Source organism: Tyto alba, unplaced genomic scaffold (assembly GCF_018691265.1).
Source record: "Tyto alba isolate M040663 unplaced genomic scaffold, T.alba_DEE_v4.0 Super-Scaffold_2, whole genome shotgun sequence".
In the NCBI taxonomy this organism is placed as follows: Eukaryota; Metazoa; Chordata; class Aves; order Strigiformes; family Tytonidae; genus Tyto; species Tyto alba.
This window is the reverse complement of record NW_024881282.1, coordinates 30,226,690-30,248,915: the sequence shown is the minus strand read 5'-3', so window position 1 is coordinate 30,248,915 and position 22,226 is coordinate 30,226,690. Positions and strand designations below refer to the sequence as shown.

The 22,226-nt window shown below is 40.5% G+C and overlaps 1 protein-coding gene across 2 annotated transcripts in view; it reads right to left on the bottom strand.

Annotated features, from left to right (window-relative positions):
- RFX4 (regulatory factor X4) overlaps positions 1–22,226 on the bottom strand; it is a 100,524-nt gene that overhangs the window by 5,631 nt on the left and 72,667 nt on the right. For both annotated transcript variants that reach the window (XM_042793385.1, XM_033004443.2), the window contains 3 exons: positions 20,975–21,136; positions 14,296–14,458; positions 8,723–8,861 (listed from right to left, as the gene is read on the bottom strand). In XM_042793385.1, coding sequence (XP_042649319.1) covers positions 8,723–8,861; positions 14,296–14,458; positions 20,975–21,136 — 464 coding nt within the window. The remainder of the gene's footprint in view (positions 1–8,722; positions 8,862–14,295; positions 14,459–20,974; positions 21,137–22,226) is intronic.

Genomic DNA, 22,226 nt, shown 5'->3' with positions numbered 1-22,226 from the left:
ATTTGCTACTTGATAATTCGTAGACTGCAAAACTTTAATTTATGAGCAAGAGAAACAAAATGAACTCTTGGAATATTCTGGTGGGTCTCCTGATCGTACATGGCATTATGCAGGGAAGCCACATAATGTCTTTTAGGTAGTTTGGACTCACAAAACCTGTGCTGTTGGGGGGAATAAAACCTTGGCTCGCAGAATGAACTTCAGGATGCACTGAAAAGGAAAGATAATCCTCCTCCTATCTGCAGTCAAGAGGCCATGCTAAGGCTTACTAAGAAGGCAGGGCTAATGGCTGTGCATGAGGGGACAGGATACAGTGTGCTGCTTTTCCTTTTCATCAAGAGCACCCGATGCAGCTGTGTTTATGAATGTGTCATGAATGTAAAAAGAATAATTGCTTGAAAATAACATGGACTCTAAATATCTAGCATTTTACAATAAATTCTGTTATGACTGAATGCAAGATGGAAAGTTTTGTAACGGTAGGTCAGCTAATCGCAAATGAGTCAGTGACTTCTTTTTCCCTACAGTGAAGAGACTATTGAAAGACAATATTTTTAAAGTACTCATTGGCCCCTGCCTGACTATTAACTCACCCAATGAAGCATCTATTCAGCCTTGTTGGAGTGTCCAAAGCATAGCCATCTGGGCGGATGCCTGCCCATGCTGCCTGAATCACCTTTCACACTCTACATCCGGTTTAATGAAGAGTGCTTAAGCATGCTGAACTCAAAACACTGGGGCCTAGTGATCTTTGCCAGATATAAAAGCGACATTTGTTGGAGGGCTCTTGACAGGAAATTACCATTTTCTGGGTTAACTCACACTTGCTGCTCCTGCTGCCGTTAGACCTAGACAAGAAGCCCTTTAAGTCTGGGACACTTTGAGCAGATTATTGTTAAGGGCTTGCCCAAAAATGTAAAATGAATTGAATATCTTTTGGTATTATTTTAGAAAATACAACGTTAAATATGTCCTCCCATGAAGTGAAGACTGAGTTCCTGCAGTGTGAGAATGGAGAATAATTTCTTTATTCTTATCCTCAACTCACTGATTGATTATGCATGGAGGTGAAAGGTGTCTCTGTCCAAACAGCAAAATATTTTCCTTATGAATGTGGCTCTCACTTTACATTGCATTAGCTCACACTTTTTCAGAATGCTGTAAGTTAATGTTGTATGTCAGCCACTACTTCAGGACGTGCAAATAGCTCATACCAGAAGAACTGGCTACAAATTAACTTAATAAAAATATGCTTAGTATCTCAAAAAATGACATAATCAAAACTATTGATTGATTGCATCTTTATAACCCTTAATTTGATCCTTTTCTCCAGAAATGGAAGCTTATTGAATATTAGTCTGTCAAATAAGTTGGGTGAAACTTTCAAGTCATTCTAAGTCCTTTTGGTATTTTTGGGAGTGCCATTTGGAGGCTTATGAAAATGTTATTTGTAATTATTTAAAAAGAAGTTGCAACATCTGTTTCCTGTTGCATTCAATACATAATTACTTCAATTACATTCTAACAATCTCAAGTCCGTTATGAAGCCATACGGTTAGGAACAATGATTCTTGCTGCATGGGTGGGCTTTGGACAGCATTTTTTCTTTCTGTCATTACTAGCTCTTTGATGACAGAATAGTTATTGGGAAGGGTATATTATTCCTACTGCATTGGTATAGTCACGAGCTTACACTGTGTATATGCTGGGGGTACAAGAACTTTTCCCCTTTTTTTTTTTTTTTTTTTTTTTTTTGTGACGTAGATGGGCCAGAACAACTTGAATGGACAATAAAGCACGAGCTCTGTCTGGAAGAGGGAGTCCTTAGGCTCCCCCACCACCCCTATGTAAATCCTGCTGCGGAGGCAGATGAAGGGAAGTGAAGATGCGGTTGGGTTGAATTGAGGCATGCAACATTGCACAGAGAAACTAAGGGGTGCTGCAACTCAGGGCATTTCTGGGAAGTTATGTGAGACTGCTGCAGTCTTCAGAGAAGTTTAGAAGAGTCAGGGTGCAAGCACTGCCTTAAAGCTCCTTTAACTATGGCCTCAATACTGTGCTCTGTGCCTCTGAGGTTTGCAGACCCAACCTACTGCTTAACAGCATGTTGTACTACTGCAGTGTTTTCCAGGCTGGTTTGTTCTGTCCAGACCATGGAAGTCAACTACGCTCATCATAAACCAGATCTGACAACAACAAATCAGCAGCACAAGCACTTGCCACTACAAATGTGCACCTCCCAGTCCCAGAGGTTGATTAGTGCCTCTTGAGGACGGAGCCCTGGTTCAGGAAAAGCTGACCCTGGTTAAGCTCTTGAACACAACAGGAGATAGCTTAAAAGCAGAAAAAAAAAAGCTTGTGTTTAAGGTGGGAACTGCCTCATAAGGAACAAAAAAGGGAAACACTGCTATGCCACTTCTGTGGCTCTCTGTTAAGTACCTCCAGCTGAGATACACCATTTGGAGGTGGTTACTCCATCCTGGAAGTGCAAAGGAAGAAAAGGTAAAATGAGGCTGTATGCAGCACAGGATCTAGGAGTGCTTCTCAGATCTAAGTGGCTGATCTGACAGCTTCTTGTCTGAATCCCTCCTACCTACTCTGAGATCAGGTTTGCACAGAAAGGCTGGAGGGGAGCTGCAGCTCCAGCAGATTCCCTGCTCAGCACAGTTGAGTGAACAGGATGTCCGTGTGTTCACCAGACTATGCCTGCCCTGCAGTGCACCTACAGTCCTTAGGGAATTCCTGTATGTAGAGCATCCATCACAGGAGAAACTAAACTCTTAAGTCTGGAAAAGAGACGACAGGGAAGAGGTGGGAGGAATGATGCAGAGATCTATGTCTCAAATGGTGAGAGTAGATAAACAGGGAATGAATATTCCCTATTCTTCATCACCCAAAAACATAATGCACCCAATGCAATTACGCAACAGCAGGCTTAAAATTAACAAGAGAACATACGTTTCATACAACCCATCTGTCCTGAGTTTGAGTGAGTGGCGGGGTTTTTGGTAGCAGGGGAGGGGGGATACAGCAGTGGCCCCCTGTGAGAAGCTTCTCAAAGCTCCCCCTGGCTCAGTCGGAACAACCTCTGCGCCAAGGCCGAGCCAATCAGCTGCACCTCTGCAATGACATATTTAAGAAGGGACCTGGGAGGAGGAGTTGGAGTTGTGACATCTATGTAAGCACCAAGGTGAGTGGAAGAATGGAGGAGGAAAGGGAGGGGTGAGCGGGGAGGGGATGTGCTGGAGCAGAGACCCTCCTGCAGTCTGTGGTGAGGAGGCAGGGCCAGCCACCCCACCACCGATGGAGGTCTGTGGTGGAGCAGATACCAACCTGCAGTCTGGGGGGGGCCCCATGCCATTTAAGGTGATTGTGCCTGAAGGAGGCTGAGGTCCTGTGGGAAGAAGCAGCCTCCACGGGTGTAGTTTGGTGCTGGGAGGATTGCAGCATGCGGGGGTGTCGCCGGCCAGAGCAGCTCGGGAAGGGCTGCAGCCCGTGGGAGGGACTCCAGTTGGAGAAAGTTGGTGTCCCATGCCAGAGCAGCTCCAGAAATGCTGTGACCCATGGGAGGGACTCAAGTCGGAGAATGTTTGTGGAGGACTATCTCCTGTGAGAGGGGGACCACGCTGGAGCAGGGGTAAGCAGTTCCAGAATTTTCCCCCCAACTCAAGATGAAAGAAGCAGCAGCCCTGACTGCACCCTCCATTCCCTGCCCTCTGTGCTGCTGAGGGGAGGAGGTAGAGATATCAGGAACAGAGCTGAGCCCTGTAAGAAGGAAGGGGTGGGAGAAGGTTTTTTTCAAGGTCTCGTAATACTTCTCACTGTCCTACTCTGTCGGTTAAGTGGTGGTGTTGTTAGTGTCTGTATTAAATTTATGTTCCTTTTTTCATCCCCTAATGAGTCTGTCTTTTGCCCACGACTATAATGGGTGATTCATCTTTCCCTGTCCTCATCTTGAATCCTGAGCCTTTGCTTATTTTCTCCTTCTCATGGCTGGGGGGAAAGGGGGAGCGAGTGGCTGTGTGGTGCTCAGTTGCTCTCTGAGCTCAAACCCTAAGACCATCCTTAAGAAGTCTATAAGTACAACAAAGCTCAAAGAACAAAAATGCTCAAAGACAGGGTAATGGAGAGATGTTTACTACAAAATACAAAAGTCCAGCTGCTGCTTCCTACTCAGGATGCCCCTAGGTCCGCTCTTGCCAAACACAGAGTGGCTATGCTGGTGAAAGGACCACTCTCTACCTACACTATTTCTAAGACTTTTCTTCCACACACTTGTTTCTGGCCGTTGCTGGAGATAGGACCTGGATGAAGGGACCTGCAATATGATTCACTACTGCCATGCATTAGAGTATTTACACGTATATTGTATGTTTTCTGGTTTTTGTACTGCATGCAGAGTGATGCACATTCATATGATGTGCATCTTTATATGTTAGCAGATATATTAAAATATAAAAATATATAATGATGCAGATTTCTCTAATTACTCTTCCTACTAGAAGTGTTATCCTTGTGATTTACAAAGAAAAATTACTGCAGCATGAATTACTTTGTGTTTAAGGAAGAGGTGAAATGATGCCTCTTGAAATGTGTATTGTAATATTTATGGATAGCCTGAAAGAGGATAAAGACCTGTCCAAGCAGGGTGAAGCTTGCAATCAAAAGCTGTGTTCAAAAGCCAGTTGTGGAGGTGGATGAGGTGGTGACATTGTGAAGGGGTTGCCTTTGGAGGGGGGTACCTCTCTGCTAAATTTGACATAGGTTGATAGGAATGTTCAGAGGCTTTTAGACAGAGTTGTTGTCTATTTTCTACCCTGTCATCTGGTACCTAAAACTGTAGAGGCGGAGAACTTACAAAACTTAAAGTCAGTATAGACGTGTTCATGTACACACACAGTTCTCTTCTGAATGATGATGGAGTAGCGTCATAGGACTGTATGCACTTCTGCATTATTGCTTAGAGAATTAGGTAGTAACAAATCAATCTGTAGATAATTTTTCTTTATTTGTGTGCCAGGCTCCTGGCCAGTAAGCCAAGTCAAGAAATGAGCAATCAGGCCTGGAGTTACAAGGAAGCAACTGTTCTGAGAACTATTCACAGATGCTGATGAAAGAAAAAAAATAAATTCGGATTAATACCAAGGTTTGAACAGACTGTGCCTGTCAACGAGAAGACTCTTAGCCATCAGTGGGAATTAGTCAGCCTACACTGCCAGAAGGAGCCATTTTTAGATTTATGCTAGGTTAGTAGCTGCAGATACCACTTCAGCAGAACATTTACTCCCCTACAAAGTTTTTTGCAAGCCATCTCCTTAATTTTTTTTGCATTCTTGTCCATCTGAGAATCACTAATCTTTCTGAAACTATGAGCTACTTATCAAAATTTCTATTTAGCCCAAAGTCACAAAACACAACACTCCTCTGTGAGCCAAAGTAAGTTCCAAGACTGTCTCAGAGATGGCAGATAATAACAACCTCAAGGGCTCTCACCAGTCTGTTATGGGACAGGATATGAGTGAGCAAGCAGCTGTGACACATGGTGCTTCAGTGCTATCAGCCTTAGCAACTACCACTCTCTCATTTCCTTAACACTGAGGGATTCAAATTATCCAGATGCCTTTCACTAACATGGACTTGCCACTGGTCAAGTGAGATACTCTTGGCTTGGGACCCCCACCTGCACTTTTCAAGAGCTGTACATAGTACAAAATCTAAAGCTGTGTGACTTCTTCCCCAGCACAGCCCCACTGTAAGGATTTCAATGACAAAACCACAGCAGACATCCTAAAATTAATACAATGCAACCATCAGGTTGGGATCAACATGTTACATGTTGGCAAATACAACTGCCAGCAGTTCAGTACCCCATTTCCACCAAATAGAAGTTATTCCCTCCTTCCCCTGTGCTCCAATTCGATTTTTTTTGTTGATAGTTTATAAATCATATCTATGAAATGATCCATCTTAAAGTCCTACTAAATTAAAAAAAAAATAAAAATAAAGCACATCTCTCTTTTTTTTTTTCATTAGGTACATTAGTCTGGGACAGAAAATAGCCTCAAAATAACAGACCTGATAAAATCTGGAGTATGTTGCTCTCTTCCACTTGAAGAGGTTGGACACGGCATTCTTTGAGACCAAAAAAAGCAATTCATAGCTGCAGGCTAAACGCCACCTTTATTGCATGTCGCCTGTTTCAGCTCAGATCCCTGACAAGGGGTTCTCTCTGCTTACGTGTTTGTAGAGAGTTTACCCCCACACACAGATTTTTTCTTAGGAGTTTGTCTATAGACATGATCTGGAAGAGCATAATAGAATATTAGCTAAAGCTGAGCCAGAATTCTATATTTGGACTGAATGTAGATTATAACAAAGAGTTCTTTTGAAGAGTTATAGTCAATGCCTTCTCTTCTCAACTGATTACCACATCCATACACTTTGCATCTCTGGTTTCAGTATAGTGGCAGCTGTTTATGTATTTGTTGCAAATTCAGCTTCCTGTATTTTGATTTTGCAGTGTCATGAGTCCTACTGCAATTCCTTGCACCATGTTCCCCCTTTGAAAGTCCACTAGAAAAAGACTAGTTCCCTAACATCTTATTAGGCTTTGCAGGCAACAGTACATTATGAACTTTTGTTGATTAAAAGTAGCTAAGAAGGGACTTATCATCAGAGCAGGCATTTTACAGAAGCTCCCTTAGCTCTAAAAAAGAACGTTAGCAAATTCCATATTAAAATAATTCAAGACTTCTAGGTTATTTTTGAAAGCGGGGTTTCAGTTTGTAGCTCCTTTCAATACAGAGTGAGCACATTGATAGGGATTTGTTAGCTGCGTCTGCTGTGAGATTCCATCTCAGTTTACAAGCAGCATGAGCAAGAACACGCTAAATACGAGTTGAAATAATTTTGCTCTGAAGTGTGATCATTAAAGCATAGCTGTTCTTCCTGTGTGTCCAGAACAGTTCAAGGTCTAGCAAGAGAAGATGAAATGGTCTGACACCTGCACTTGTAGAGACAGAGTACTACAGTATGAAAAATACTGTCATGATTTTAATGTACGTTACTATTTCCATATAACGTGTTAACAAGGACATGAGTAAACTACGAATGTATTGATCTTGCTTTGCTTTATTTATTTATTGTTTAACTTACACTGTCTATGTCAGTGAGACAAAGACAGTTCTCAGAGGGTGGAAAGAAACTCCTTGTGCAGGTGATAGCATTTCTAAACATTAAAAGCCTAATTCTCTGTTTTACATACAGATTCATGACCTTACACACCATTTCAGAACCAGCACTCGTGTGGGTTTTCTGCAGTAAAGGATAGGAAAGAGTAAAGAAATTTGGTGAGCCAATTTTAAGTCAGAAAGTGATGCATCCCAGAAAAAATCTTGAGATAAGGGCTGTACTGAAAAACCAATGTATACAAAGCTATCACAGGACACTGTATTTAAATGTTCACTCACTGTTCCTATTGGAGACACAGCAGCTGTAACAATCTGCAAACAAATGCTTACACCTCATGTAGTCTGCCTGATGGACCAGGTGCTACACAAATGGGTGAGAAGTTGAAGACTTGTTCTTTCCATAAGTTAGGGAGCCATTGCTGAGCTGGTCCGAACGAGCGTATTGGGGTTGTACAAGACAATCTTCCCAGCAGATTTCAAAAAGCTTTAAGGAGATCAATACCATTATTCTTAACTTACAGCTAGGGAAAATGAGGCATAAAAAAGGGAAATAACTACTCTGACATCACCTGGCAAACTGATGCCAAAGACCAGAATGAGATGCAGGTTTTATGTGTTCTAGTCCCAAGCACTATTAAATTCATGTCTTTGCATCTGGTATGAAACTGTTTTAGACCAGTGATGGGAGTTAAGCATGGTGGTCCCTAATACACCTGTAAAAATTTCCAGTGGCTAAAGCATAAGAAGTGCCATGTGGGTGGAATATCCCAATGTCATCACCTCCTGCCCGAACCAGCCTTTTGCAAACCTTACAGCAGAGAGACCAGAGAGCAGCTTCCTACACTGGGGAAGCACCAGCTGCCTGATGTACTAAAGCCCCTCTACAGTGGCACTGCTTCTGAACTGTTGCCAAATATCATCTTCCCGCTTAATCTGCGCTGGTTTCTACTGGCTCGGTTTTGTGAACTGAAATAGTCCTGAAACGGTTACTGACATAATTTCTCAGCATTATAGTAGGAAAATATGGCATGTAGATTAAACAGAACCTCTTTGCAATGGTGTCCTGAAGCTATTCAAACTGTATTCAGAACTCACATTTTTGGCAAATTCTTAAACATATGTATTCTCAAAAGCAGAGGCCGCAGAAGAATTCACTATGGTCTCTTTCAACTATATGAAAACACTTCTATTTCTTGTTAGGTACCAACTCCTGTTCCCAACACATAAGAAACATACAACTAATTATATTCACTTTTGTTTCAGCTACTCCTTAACACAGAAACACTTTCAATGATCCAGACTTCTGGATTTTAGGGTTTAGTACATTCTAAAGCTACTTGTGATAAAAGAATCTCCACCTGAATGAAAAGGTATCTAGGTAATATTGGAAAAGAAAAAAATTAGAGACCATTGATGACTACATTGATGGCATCTTACTGATTCAGACAACTAATATGCTGATAAGAAATTTTCAAACACAACTTTAGTTAAAATATTATAGGAAGCATAGTCAAGTAATAAATCCAACTTACCTGCGAAGAGCTTCTGTGGTAAGCTGAGTAGTGAAGTGGTCCAGAAATAGCAGTATCATGTGGTAAGGATGGATACTGGCTCTGCATTGGATGGGGATGCTGGTTGCTATAGCTACCGTAGTTGTAACTTCCTGTGTATCTAAAATCCATTTAAAAACACTCTTTAGTATGCATAATAATTCTACTGCCACTAATAATTCTGTAACGTTTGAGACATACAGTTGCACTTCTCTGCATAGGAGAATGATATTTCAAATAACCTTTTAAAAAGAAGTATTTCCCAGCTCAGCTGGGAAGAAGATGACACTTAGTGAAATGATGTGTTCAGCACAACCACAAATAGGCTCAGCATGTTTCTCTGACTAGTTTTAAAGTGCAGACTCATTTGTGAGCTTTCTAAGGAGAAAGTGTCTTTCCCTTTTATTATTATATTATTGGCATGTTCCTAGTAAATTATTATCCAGGCTGAAGAAGTATGGTAAGATTTGATTTAAAGAACTACACTGTGGGGTTCAGCTATCTCCTTGCACTGGGGTCAGATATTCCTTTTTTGGAAGGGAGCCAGATATATTAATTTGCATCTGAAGCATACAACATACAGCTCTAGCACAGCTGACTCAGGAATAGAGTGGGATTAGAGGTTGGGGAACCTGTTTACTTTCTATTTTCATCCCAACCCTTTGACTAGGGACAGCCAGGGGTAAAAGATGGAGCAGCTTCCTTAACTATAAGAAACTTCAAGGTTGGTGTTTGTTGGCCACCATCGTTTGGACCATTTACTAGCAGAATGAGCATGGACACTTTCTGCAAATTCCCCATCTTTGTGTATCCAGGCAAACATTTGATGCTAATTCAGCACAGAAGTTTAAGTGGTCTTAAAATCTTTGTTATTGAAACGAAACACAAACAATGATTAACAAACAGGGTAACCAATTCATTGGGAAAAAGGGAATACAGTTATTTGTGTAGACTTCTTCTGGAAAGTTTAATGTAATTTTTACACTGGGTATAGTTTAAACATCTATTCTTTTGATTTTATGATGGTATTCTAGAGACACCATGTCATGTCTTACATGAGACAAACCAGCAGCTTCAAAAATAAGAGCAGAGAAGCCCCTCCAAAAACATTTCAGGACCATCTTCATTGTTCAACACTGAGCTCTCATTCTTATATTCATTTGTGTTTAGCTGTAAATGAGTGGTTTGCAATCTACCTCAGGCAAGCTGATGTTCCCATGATACAACTTTGATAGTCTCTCTGTGGAGAGTAGGGGAGAGGGGAATGCTATGTCATGGAGCTGTTTAACACTGTGGTAAGCAGACATCCTGTGTTTTAATTCCTTCAACACAATAGACTGGTAAACAAGATCTTCAAGATCTGTGTAAGCCTGGCATTTCACGGTGCAGCCTTCTCTGCTTGAAGAAGATGCTTGCCTATCTAGTTCCTCCTGTAGTCCGAGGTGCCCTTGGACACCCAGACAGAGCTAAGTCCTGTAAGGCAGTGTTTGCAATTCATGCTTTCTCTAGTCATTAAGGATGCTATGTCCTAGTCTGGAAGCTATTGATCTTGTCTCCTTCATTCAAACAGTCATCACTTTTGGCTAAAATATAACACTTTAATTCACTTGAGCATGGAGTTCTAAAGTTCCTTATCCTAATCTCTATGGTGTGCTTTTAGTCCAGGAAGCTTCCTCTCTCTCTTCAACTTCAGGAGAGAGAGCACGGAGGATGTGAGAAGGAGATGACCATGCTCCTTCAAGGCTAGTATTTTCCTGCCTATCTGAAGGCACTTGGCTGAGGAACCCTACATCTCTCTAAGAAAAAAGTGTACCTGAAAAATTCAACAAAAATGTTTTCTGCCAAGTAGCATGTCTTACAGGGACTGCTGAACCACATCTATAGTCATTGAGTAGTGGGGACAAGACACAGATGGTATGTATTTGCAGAAGTCCATCTGGGAACTGGCAGTTACTCTGGAGTCTAGTAGCTGTGATTCAGAAAGGATGGTTGGTTGATAGTACAGAAAATAATGCAAAGTCCTGCATCTGCGACATCATAACTCCTGCAGTGGTACAGGCTGTGGCCATTTGGAGAGAAAACTTTGCTGAAAATGGTCTGCAAGTTCTGGTGGATAAAAAGTTGAACATGAGTTACCAGCATGCACTTGCAATGAAGATGACCAGCTACTAACAGGGCTGTAGTAGCAGGAGTGCAGACAGCAGGCCTAAAGAACTGATTATTCTTCTCTATTTGGCACTTGGGAGTTCTTATCTGGGGTACTGTGTCCTGGTTTTAGCTCTCCACTATAAAAAGGACATTGACATACTGGAGTGAGCCTAGTGGAGGCCCACTGAGACAGATAGGTGACTGAAGCACATCACTTACAGGAAGAGAACTGGGTTTGTCCAGCCTTAAGAGGAGTCAAAGGCATGATCTACAACTATCTAACAGGACGGCGTAGACCAGCTAGAGCCAAACTCTTCTCAGAGGTGTACAGTGACAGGGTGGGAGGCAACACACACGAGTTGGAACAAGGTAAATTCCAATTATATATATTTTCTTCTACTAATATCACAGATATTCCATTTACAGTCCTGAGACTCCACATGTGTGGAAAGTACCACCGTGGATTGAGAAGATTCACTGGAGTGAGCTAGAGTAGATTATGGACCTCAGGCTCTTGTCAAGTTTCACAAATTATGCCAGTCTTGCTTGCTATAAGGCTTGTTTTGATCATGGAGAACAGTCCTTTTTTCATTTCTGGTAACATGCATTTGGCCTTAATCAATTTTTATTTTACAGGGAGCAGTTTTTATCATTAAACTTACATTTTATTTTCTATAACTGGCCAGAAACACAAATAAAGTATTTGTACAAATGAATCCAACAGTCTATATTTCACTCTCTTAACAGTCTATATCCAATCCTCTCTTGGGAACTACTAGGGATTTACATTGTTCCAAGGCTTCAGTTCTTAAATGTCTTCACATTGTGGGATATTGTGGTGTAAAGCGATTTGATCTTTATTCTCTTTCTATCTCAAGATGGTTTGGAGCCTTTATATTTCACAGAGGATCATCTTTAGTGTGCAAGATTGGCAAGAACCCCAGCAGAACTGCTATTAGGAAACTTTCAGGCATGCTGGGTGGCTAAGGGTCTGCATTTGGTGGGAAATGCAGCAGGGGAATGGCTCGTGGCCTCCATACTGCTTATGCTCTCTGCTGGGCCCTATGCATGGGAAAGAGGCTCAGTTTTCATGGCTACAGCAGCTGCTCACTCCATTTCTTGCTTCTCCAGTGAGATCTTAGTGTGGATGTTGGTCTTATCTCTTTCTTTCTTCACAGGGCAGCCATCTATTTGAATCTTACATACAGGATGTCTTATGTTTTCTCTTCCTCTCTGAAGATACGATTCTTTAATGCTTTTAAACAAGCTCTGTCTTGAATCTGTGACTGTAACTTCCATTAGAACTATATAATGAGTCTTTTGCTTCAAAACATCATGGGTGAGGTCACTGGATTTCCCTGCAGACATTTCTTCAGGAACATGTCTCTATAGCCTGTCACATTAGACTCAAATCATATAAAAACTGAAATACCAATATGTTGATTGTGCTGTAGATCCAAAATAAGTACAAATTGTAATAAATTAAAAAAATGTTTATAGCACTATATAGAGGGCAACTGAGATCAGGAAATCTTTGTGACAGAAGCCATATAAATGCAGTAACAGAGGCCCTATCCCTATGAGCTTAAAAAGTCAATTTCAGACGAGAAGGTAGATGTCACTGAAATGTTTAGAAGCATAATCAAAGTGTTTCTATTCATGTGTCACACATAAAACCTAAGAGCAAAAGAAGTCAGATTATAGAATTCTTTGTTGCTTTTCCAAAAAGTTGAAAAGTTGATTCACCTAGATTTAAAAGTTTCCTCAAATCACGTACCAGAGGCAAGTGATTCCTTCAGGAAGAATGAATTCTCACGTACATACACACATATACGTATTATATATACACTGCCTTACTGCAGCCTGTTATAATTCTTGCATCCTGTTAGCTCCCAAATTTCCCTGCTGCCCTATTTCTGCCTCTATCAAGCAATCATACTGCTGGATAGATGTTCCATATCTCCACATCCAGGTTTTTCCAGTAAGGGCTTAGCAATGACATTCAAACAGAAATCCAAACCTAACCACATCCAAGAGGGAAGGAGTTGCAGGGTTCAAATTAATCTACTGTTACCCTTCCAAACAGTATACAGTCTTCCACACTGGGAAAGCACTTCTGCAGGGTTAATGAGTAAGCAGTGAGACTGAGGAACTCAGTAAAATCTTTTGAACCTCTTGCATGATGTCAGTATCCGAGTATTCATTAATCTTGATAGGTGCCTGGCCCTTCTCTATTGATTATTTTGTGATTGTTTCTTTCTAGTCATGGATATCTATGAGTTATACACTCACTCAAATGATGATGGCACAGAAGAAGTGGTGTTGCTTGATGAAAAGAGCACTGAGATACTCAGTGTGAGTTTCTGAAGTTTTCCAAAGATCAAATAATGTTACATAAATTTCTACTGTAATTATTTTAATTGAGAGCGTTAAGCAAATTTTGGTGATGGAGATGGAATTAGAATATTATGACAAAAAATGTGACTATTTCTCCAAACTTTGGATATTTTTTATTTGCAGGTCTATCAGTAGTCATAGAACCATTGAATCCCTGAGGTTGGAAGGGACCTGTGGAGTCTGTCTAGTCTAACCTGTCCTTCTCAAAGCAGTGTCCACTCAAGCAGGCTGCCCAGGATCATGTCCAAATGGAGTTTGTGTATCGGCAAGGATGGAGACTCCATAGCCTGTCTGGGCAGCCTGTTTCGCTGTTTGATCACACTTAAAGTAAGACAAGTTTTTTGTTTGTTTCTGATTCAACAGTATTTCTTGTATTTGTGCCCATTGCCTCTTGACCTGAGAAGATTCTGTTGCCATCTTCTTTACATCCTCCACAAGGCATTATAAGACCTTCCCTGAGCCTCCTCTGACTGATGCTAAATAATTCCAGCTCTCTCAGCCTCTGTATGACAGACGCTCCAGTCCTGTAATCATCTAAGTGTCTCTTTTCTGGACTTACTCCAGTATGCCCGTGTCTGCCTTGTACTGGGGAGCACAGCATTAGATCCAGTGCTCCAGAGATGGTCTCAGCAGTTCTGAGCAGAGGAGAAGGTTCACCTCTCCAGAGACATGGTATAGTAGGGTCATTCTTTGGGCAAATCTAGCCTTTGGGATAGAACAAGGCACAGGGAAACAGGAATCAGAGAAGAAATCTACTGAAGCCTTCGCTTTTATAAAATAATCTCCAAACCTACTGTGTTTTTAAATAAATTGAATGAGATTATAAAACTGAGAATATAATCATACAACAATAACAACAGCCAAAGAATAATGATACCATCATCTTTGCAATACATACTTACTATATCAGGAAACAGATTTCACCCCATTTCCAAAAAAAAACCCAAAACCCTAAGCATAAGTTAATAAAAAAACCACAGCCCCCCCCAAGACACTGGGAAGTGACTTACCCGTGTTCTTCTCTGTGGGGATAAACAGGTATCCGGTGTGTGACAGATGATGATGGCACATGTGGACTTCTCATGCAGGGCAGCTGCTGGGAATCTTCAGCAGGTGATCCAGCAGCTGTTGTCACAGTGTAGGTGAGTGACCATGTATAGGATTGCATAGCTCCTGCAGACAAACAAGCATTCAAAGAATACAGCTAACATGGGCTGTCATTCATAGAGGTGTTATGCTTTGAGATGGTTACAGGAAAGCAACATAATAGTCATGGATAATGGAAACAGCATCAACCAAAGTGAACAAAACAGTTATGTTGGAGGCATAAATAAAAATACAAATAGATCAGCTGGAGTGTGCAAAGATCCAGAGGTAAGAGATATATCTGGAATAGCTCAGACTGTGAACTTTCAGTTGGTATTGTAATCTGAGGCTTTCATTTTTCAGAAAAACGAGGATAGGACTTAGAAATGGAGGAACACCGGTGCTAATATTTCTCAGGCATGATGCACCAAACCCTGAGGTCTCCCTCACATGGAGTGGACTGCTGGCCTGTTTAGCTCTGAGGCTGATCAGGCCTGGAGTGAGGCAAGAAGTATGGTCAGAACAATGAAGGATTAGAAAAATATGGGAGTTACACAAATAAATTTCTTGAATTCTTTTGCAGTTTGTATCTGTTCCACCCAACTAGGTACCAGCCTCTGTAGTGGCAACACAGTGGTGGATCTCCAAAACATAACAAGTATATAGACAGAAATAGCCTAGCTGTTTTCTTCGCGCAAGTAATGTTTCTTTCTTCTTTCGAGGTGGCAGGGACTGGACTTAATTTATTTTTTCATGTAGAGCATTTGTGGGAAGAGCAAAGCAAAGAAGTGGGTTTTCCATTTTGCTTGGAAGGTGCTGAGTTTTTTAATCATCCTGATCCCTTCCAGGCAGGAACTCCAGATTCATGAGCCAGCTGCTGAGAAACCTTTGTCCTTTGCACACACCCCTTTCACTCAGGAGGCTGACAGATCCATTGTTCCAGTATAACATAGCTCTTGCTGGAGGTCATGACCATACTGGCTGAGATTACCCTTCAAATGAGGACCAGAACACTGAATTTAACCCAATGCGAACACTAGTTTGGGGGGCTCTAGGCACTCTTGACTCTTTTTCAGTAGCTAAAAGGAATTGTAGGAGGTGACTCATTTTTTTCAGTGTGGATTCTGGGACTTCCTGTAGTATGAAAGGGCCTAATTCAGAAGGGGAAGTGATTGTATTACCAGGTCTGTGTCCACTCCATGGCTTTGGGGAATGAAAAGCCTATCTCAGATGTGTATAATTTTCTTCAGGTGTGTGTGATTTTATTTGGCAAAACCAGACAAATAATTTTTTGAAACAAGAAATGTTTAATTCTGGGTGTAAACAAAGACATTCTGAGCTTCATGAGGAAAGTCCAGCTTGAAATACTCCAGCAGGGTATGATTTGGTGCTCTTACAGTAGCGACATCCTTGGATGTGTTACGACCAAGGATACTTGTGCTAGGCCTGTTTTCATAGGCCTGTATCTTCTATCACCAACTCTTGAATTTTCAGTCTTTCCTGTCTTCCCATTGAAGAGGACCTTTGAGATCCCTGAGACGAAAGAGGAGGCATACATATTTGAGCTAGCACATCAGTGCTGCTGTGGCTATGAGCAGTCACAGTTCCTCGAGTTGAGAAAAAGTGTTTAAGGAAGCCTACCTACACTAGACAATACAGTTTATGTGGAAGGGGCCAAAACTACTTATGTGGTCACCAAATAGCTTAATTTGAAAACATGAGAAAAACTGTTTTGAAAATATCAACAACTTTTCTGCAGAAAATTTTGGTGAAACATTTCAATTTCAAAAGGTCAACATATTTTCCTAGTGTTATTTTCCAAAAGAAAATTTTAAACTTTTTTCAAAGCAGGCCTTAATTCAAAAGTCAAAAACAAAGAGAAAAGAAAGAAAAGGACAACAAAGATGGTGAAAAAAACCCCAAATACTTACATTCAGGTAAAAGTACTGGATTTTTTTTCACTTTTTCAATTCACCATAAACCAAAAGTTTTACTTTGACCTGATTTTATTTTTTCCAAGAAAAAATTTGGCCATCAAGCCAAAAATCTCATGGCCTTCCTAACTCTAACAAGAAGCGGTAATTACAAGGCCAAAAGATCCTTTGCATTTTACCAAATATGGTTAATTTGACTGGCCCCAGCCATTGTGACAGCCTCCTTTTCATTTTTTTTTTTGAAAAATAGTAGGAATCTTATCTCAGTCTGAGGAAAATGAATCAGTCCAGGACAGCAAGTTGTTTCATGTGCTCCCTGTGGGAAGTCAGACTCCTTGGATGAGAGGACTTGGCCACTCCTGGCATTCAAGTCTAATTGGCAGCTACCTCAGTTCAATTTTAAAATAAATGCTTAGAGTGTAACATGCTTTGTGGCTGTCCAGACAACACAGAAATAAATACAGAGAATAGGTCTGGGACTGGAAGAATTGTGAGTATCTTTAATTTTTCTAACCAAGAATCGTCCTCAGTAGTGCAGGATAATACTTCACACAGCTGCTCTAGGAAATACTCACTTCCTTTTGGAGGTGATGGCTTAGAAACAAATGTATGTTGGGTTTTACTCTGGATTTACAAAATGACAGCAAGCTGTTTGAATATTTTTTTCAGGGTGTTCTCGGGAATCTACAGTTGCTTCACTTCTCTTTGCCTTTGTGAAAGGGATGCCATTATTTTCAGTGACTTAGTCACAAAGACAGAGAGGAAGGATAGAAGACAACAGATTTGCAGATGTATGTATGTATAGATCAGGTCAGCCAGGATACTGCCAACATTGTGGTGGGTGGAAAAAGGACCAATGAGGTAAGTCTGAAAGTTAGTCATAGTTAGCTTTTTAATACCCGCCTGTGTCCCAGCCCTATATGATTAATTTCCTCAGCTGGCTGCAGAATTGAACTCCAGGAGTTGAAGTCTCCTTTAGATATGACTGAACCCAACTGAACTGCTTTCTGAAATAAGCAAAAACAATAGTGATTGAGCAACATTTTGCTCTGCTTTGTGTTCTGAACATGCAGGATTTGATTAAAATAGGGAAGTTCATTTATTATCACTCCTTTTTCTTTTCACAAAAAAATTGATTTTGAGGATACTAATCAAGAGGCCATCTGACCTGTAGGAGAGCCAAATATATATGCAACTGCTATCAGTCCAACAACATGACTACTGTCATTGGTGCTATCACGTACACCAGTGCAGGAAAAACTAAAAGTTGCTTCATTATGCTGCATTTTATATTTGCTTTATTCTGGACTAAATGACCGCCCAGGTACAAGCAAGACACAGCACTGTGCATTATGTCTGATAGTAAACAGTATTGTCAACCTCAAGCAATCAGAAATCTGGAGTCAAAGCCCAGTTCTGCCTCCAACAACGGAGAGATTATCTTAACTATCACCTTTAGAAAAAACACAGACCCTTCCATTTGGAAGGGGAGAATTGCCTTTTGAAATTGGAACCTTTGACTTTTGCAATCTGCAGCTATGAGAATTAAACTCTGATTGTTGAAAAACAGCTGACGTTCTCATATATTCATATGAGTCCAGGAACTGAAGCTTCGGGAAAACCCTAAAAATTTATTGTACTTCCACTCACAAATATGAGGGGTGGTGGCTCTGTGCAGGTACTTCCTGTTCCAGATTCCCAGGACTTTAATATCTAGCCTAGACTTGGAAGAACAGTGACCTCAAATGACCATTGCTGACCTGAAGAATTATTTCACACATACATTTCTCAAAACTAAACAGCAAACTGCATAGATTAGTTTACTAACATATCAGGAACTACTTACAATTCAGAGTTCATTTCAGGTTGTCTAAGAACTATTGCATTGGCAAATGAGTAATGACAGCTTTAAGAGCGGCTTGAAGAAAGAATAGCATAGTCAGTCATATAGCTATCACTTTTATTACAATATTGTTGCAGTTTGAACAATCATTAATCTGGCCTTTGTGATTTAGAAAGGGTGGAGACTAATTATCCTTTTAAATGTCTAGTAACTTAACAAAAAGTTTTAAATAAAATGTTAGCTGAGCCATGTCAGATGTTCTATCACAGAATGCTATATAGAAGATTTATCTTTCTTTTGCTTAGTATCATGTAGTTGCAACAGTTTAATTTGCTGGTTTTCTGATGACCACTAACTGAAGGCAGAAAGGTTAAAATGCAAGCTTAATAGTTAACTTTTATTGCTAATGCCACAAGCAAGAAAGAGTTAATGGTGCCGTAAATTGGGGACTGAGAGCTAGAAGTAACCAACAGAACTAGTTCTCAAGATTTGCAAAGCATTTGCAGAGTTTTACGTTTACCTCATAAAAGACACATAAGAAAATCAATAGTGTCCTTTAAATACATCTCCTCAGAACAGAGGTTCCTGTTCCAAAATATTTAATATATTAATGCTGCAAATATGTATATGGAATAGCTTGATTATATGTAAGACATTTTCAGCACTCCTATTTTAAAGTATAGCAATCTCCTATAGCTGAAACATGGTTGTTGTTTTGTATCACTTTACGTGAATGAACCCTGCACTCCATGGTGTAATGATTAGCAAACTAAAAAGGGAATCAGTTCATCTACATGATGAACATGTGAAATGGAGGTATTACTAGTTGCTCAAATTAAGACTATTGACAAATGCATTGACAAATTTGGCTTGTGCTAGCCAAAAATTACTTTCACGCTTGCAAAAGTGAGACTGCACCAGACTATAAGAATAAAATCCAATTCAACCAATCAAAAGTTTTTAGAACAACCTTAAATGAAAAGCTGGAAAAAACAGAGAGCTAAAATAATCAGAAAAAGAATTCTTGCCTAAGAAGTTCTGCTATGGGAACAACTATGTCAAGTTCTACTGCCTGTATTGTGGGAGTAGGTCCTTCAACCATTGTTGCCAAATGATCTTGTTTCTGACTTAAACTAACTGACTCTGGCCTTACCAGGACATAAAAAAATCAGAGAGAGTGAGAGAGTAAACCAGACTATAATAAAATACTAAACAACATGAAAACAAAGAGAAATTGGATTTGTAATGTTTGTGTGAGTCCATTCCCTTGCATTACTGGTGATATTCAGGAGGGATATGTAAGATTCGCGCAGTTCCGAGGCCTGCCCAGATCTGCACCTAAGTCAAGTACATAAGTAAGCTGAAGGTAGAAGCCCAGAGAGCTGACAAATAAGCTATTGTATACATATGGAATAAGCTTTGGGATAACAGTTATGACAGTCATATAGAGTTACAGTCTCTGCAGCCTAAACACAAGACCCTCAAATCTCCATTCCTGTCAATGCCACTGGAGAGCACACAGTTCCCTACTTTTCAGTCTTTCACTTCTAGGTACAGTTCTGCATCATACTAAGTTCTGGTCATAACATCACAATGATCCCATTGGGCCACAATGTCTACAGAGCAAGTTACGCACCAAATCAACGTTTCCACACCCAAACATATACACCACCTTCAGCACTGCCTGATCCAAAGTAGTGTGCTCACCTGCCATGTCTAGGAATCATGTGTCTCTTGTCTAACTGTTCTGGGGTAAAACCATCCTATTTCCCTCTTAAATATGGTATAGTCTCCAACAGTGAGAAAACCTTATGTTTCAATGTAGGTACAAATGTTCTTAAATCTCTTTCCACCACAACTATGCACTGCGCTTGCCTCTGGCGCCTTTGAAAACATGAAAAACATTTGTCAGAAAGATTTATTAGTCCTTTAGCCAGTGCCAAATTCTCCAGTGTGGTAAATCATCACTTTCTGACATTCTTTCAAGAAGGTTTTGTAACTTTTCTAGTACGTCACAAAAGTGATAGTTTCCACATTTTGATTATATACCCATTTCACTGAAGAGAAGCAAAGCTGGATTTTAACTGCCTGGAATGCCTTCTGAAAGTCATTCACATTTCTGCTTTTTTTTTTCCAGGAGTTAAGAAAACACTGTCTTTTGATCATACAGACAGACTGTCCTGCCCACATCCAAAAGGTAATAAGTGAGTTTTACATTAGAGCTCAGAGGATGGTTGCCCATTTATACAGAACACACAAGACGCCAGTTTTGTTCTTATTGTTTTCTGATAATCCTGCCCACAAGTTGAATACCTTTAAGCACAGATTTTTTAATCTGTGGGCCCACCGGACTACAACTACTTCATGAGTTGCCATAATGAAGTATGCAACTGAAAATAGGCTTCAGACTTGTAAATCCTAGTCTCTAACATTGAAAGATGAAAATGACCAACAGTGTGTAAGACATTCCCAAGAGAAACTTGTGCAGCTATTTAAACATATTTGGGTCTCAAATATGTTGAAAGATATCCAATTCCCATTTTACCCATTCTGAAAATCTCATTAAACTTTAAAATATCTGGCACATTTCCTTGAAGTATATAAACTGTTAGGCCTTTTGACTCCAAACATCATATCTTTTTCCTGTTAGATTGCACATCATACTTGGATACAGTGAGAAGGCATAACTGATCCTTTAAACAGACTTCTGTTTGGGAAGGCTTCTTATCTTTGGAAAGCTGGTACATCTTGTTCTCAGGCTCAAATTCAGGTGACCAAGTGCAAAAGCCATTTTCAAGCAGATTCAGCTGTGATAAGCCTACCTACCTGTTGTAGCTGCTATGACACTGTACTCTGGGGACTGATTGCTGACAGGTGAGGGGGCAGAGGGCACATCCACTGAGGTGGCAGATTTAGCTGGGGAGAATGGCACTGGGGAGGGAGTTGGAGGAGCTGGTTCACTCAGAATAATTTCTTCTCGTAGTTCTGCTGCAGGATGAGAGGAAAATAATCATAGTTAAAGACAGAGTCAAGGAACACTGAGAAACTGAAAAAATGAATGCAAACAGTTAAGTTCTGTAGGTTGTATTTCAAGAAATGCATAGCAGGAATCACAAATCTTTGAAAGAGCACTTCTGTAACATTCAGCATTACAGTCTTCAGTGTACCTTCACAAGACCTCTTAAAGTGCTATTTTTCCCATCGTATAGATAGGAAACTCATGCACAGATAGCTTAAGGTTTATATTCCTGTAATATACTATTAGATACCTAAAATTCAGAGTCCAGTCTCAGTCAGGCACTCCTACTCATTCTAGAGACATTGGAAAGAAACAGGAATCTCCAAGGGATTCCAGTGGCGTTTGGCCACGACCTTCTCTCTTCATTGACTAAAGAGGATGACACTCTGGATAGTTCTAGCTGCTAAAGCTATGTGGAATGTACACAGTGGTAAGTAACTTGTTTGTCAAAAAAAACAAGAGGGTATGGCAGGACAATTAATTAAATCCAGGTCTTTCAACACATAGAATATATTACCCTAATCACTGAAATGTTCTTCTTCCCACAAATCTACAGGGTGACAAATTAAGTCACAGCTAAAACAGAGAGTGGAACTTTCCAAAGGTGACAGAGGGGTTTAACTTGCCAAAATTAATGGGAGATGCAAGGAAGGTAGATCGCCGAGGATCCCTCATTACAAGGGGCTTCCCTGAGCAGACACACTAAAGGCAATCTCTGTTCGCTCCTGTTCTGGTGAGTCAGTGCAAAGTGGAGCAGGACTTGCAATTTGTCTCTGTACAGACACTTAGAACATAAGCATACCAGAAATGATAGCTTTGGTTTTTGTCTTTGCTCCCTTCTCTCATCTCTCCCTCTTATTTAGACTGGTAAGATCCATTAATATCAGTGAATTTATTTAGTGCTAAACGAGGGTGAGAGACTCAAGACTGGGTTTACTGAAATGCCATGCTGGCTTAGACAGACTGAGGTAGAAGTCTCAGTACAAAAATCTCTTACTGAAACACCAAGTGTGTGCTTAAGAATGGGGTTCAGGAACCCAGAGTTACATCATGAACCAG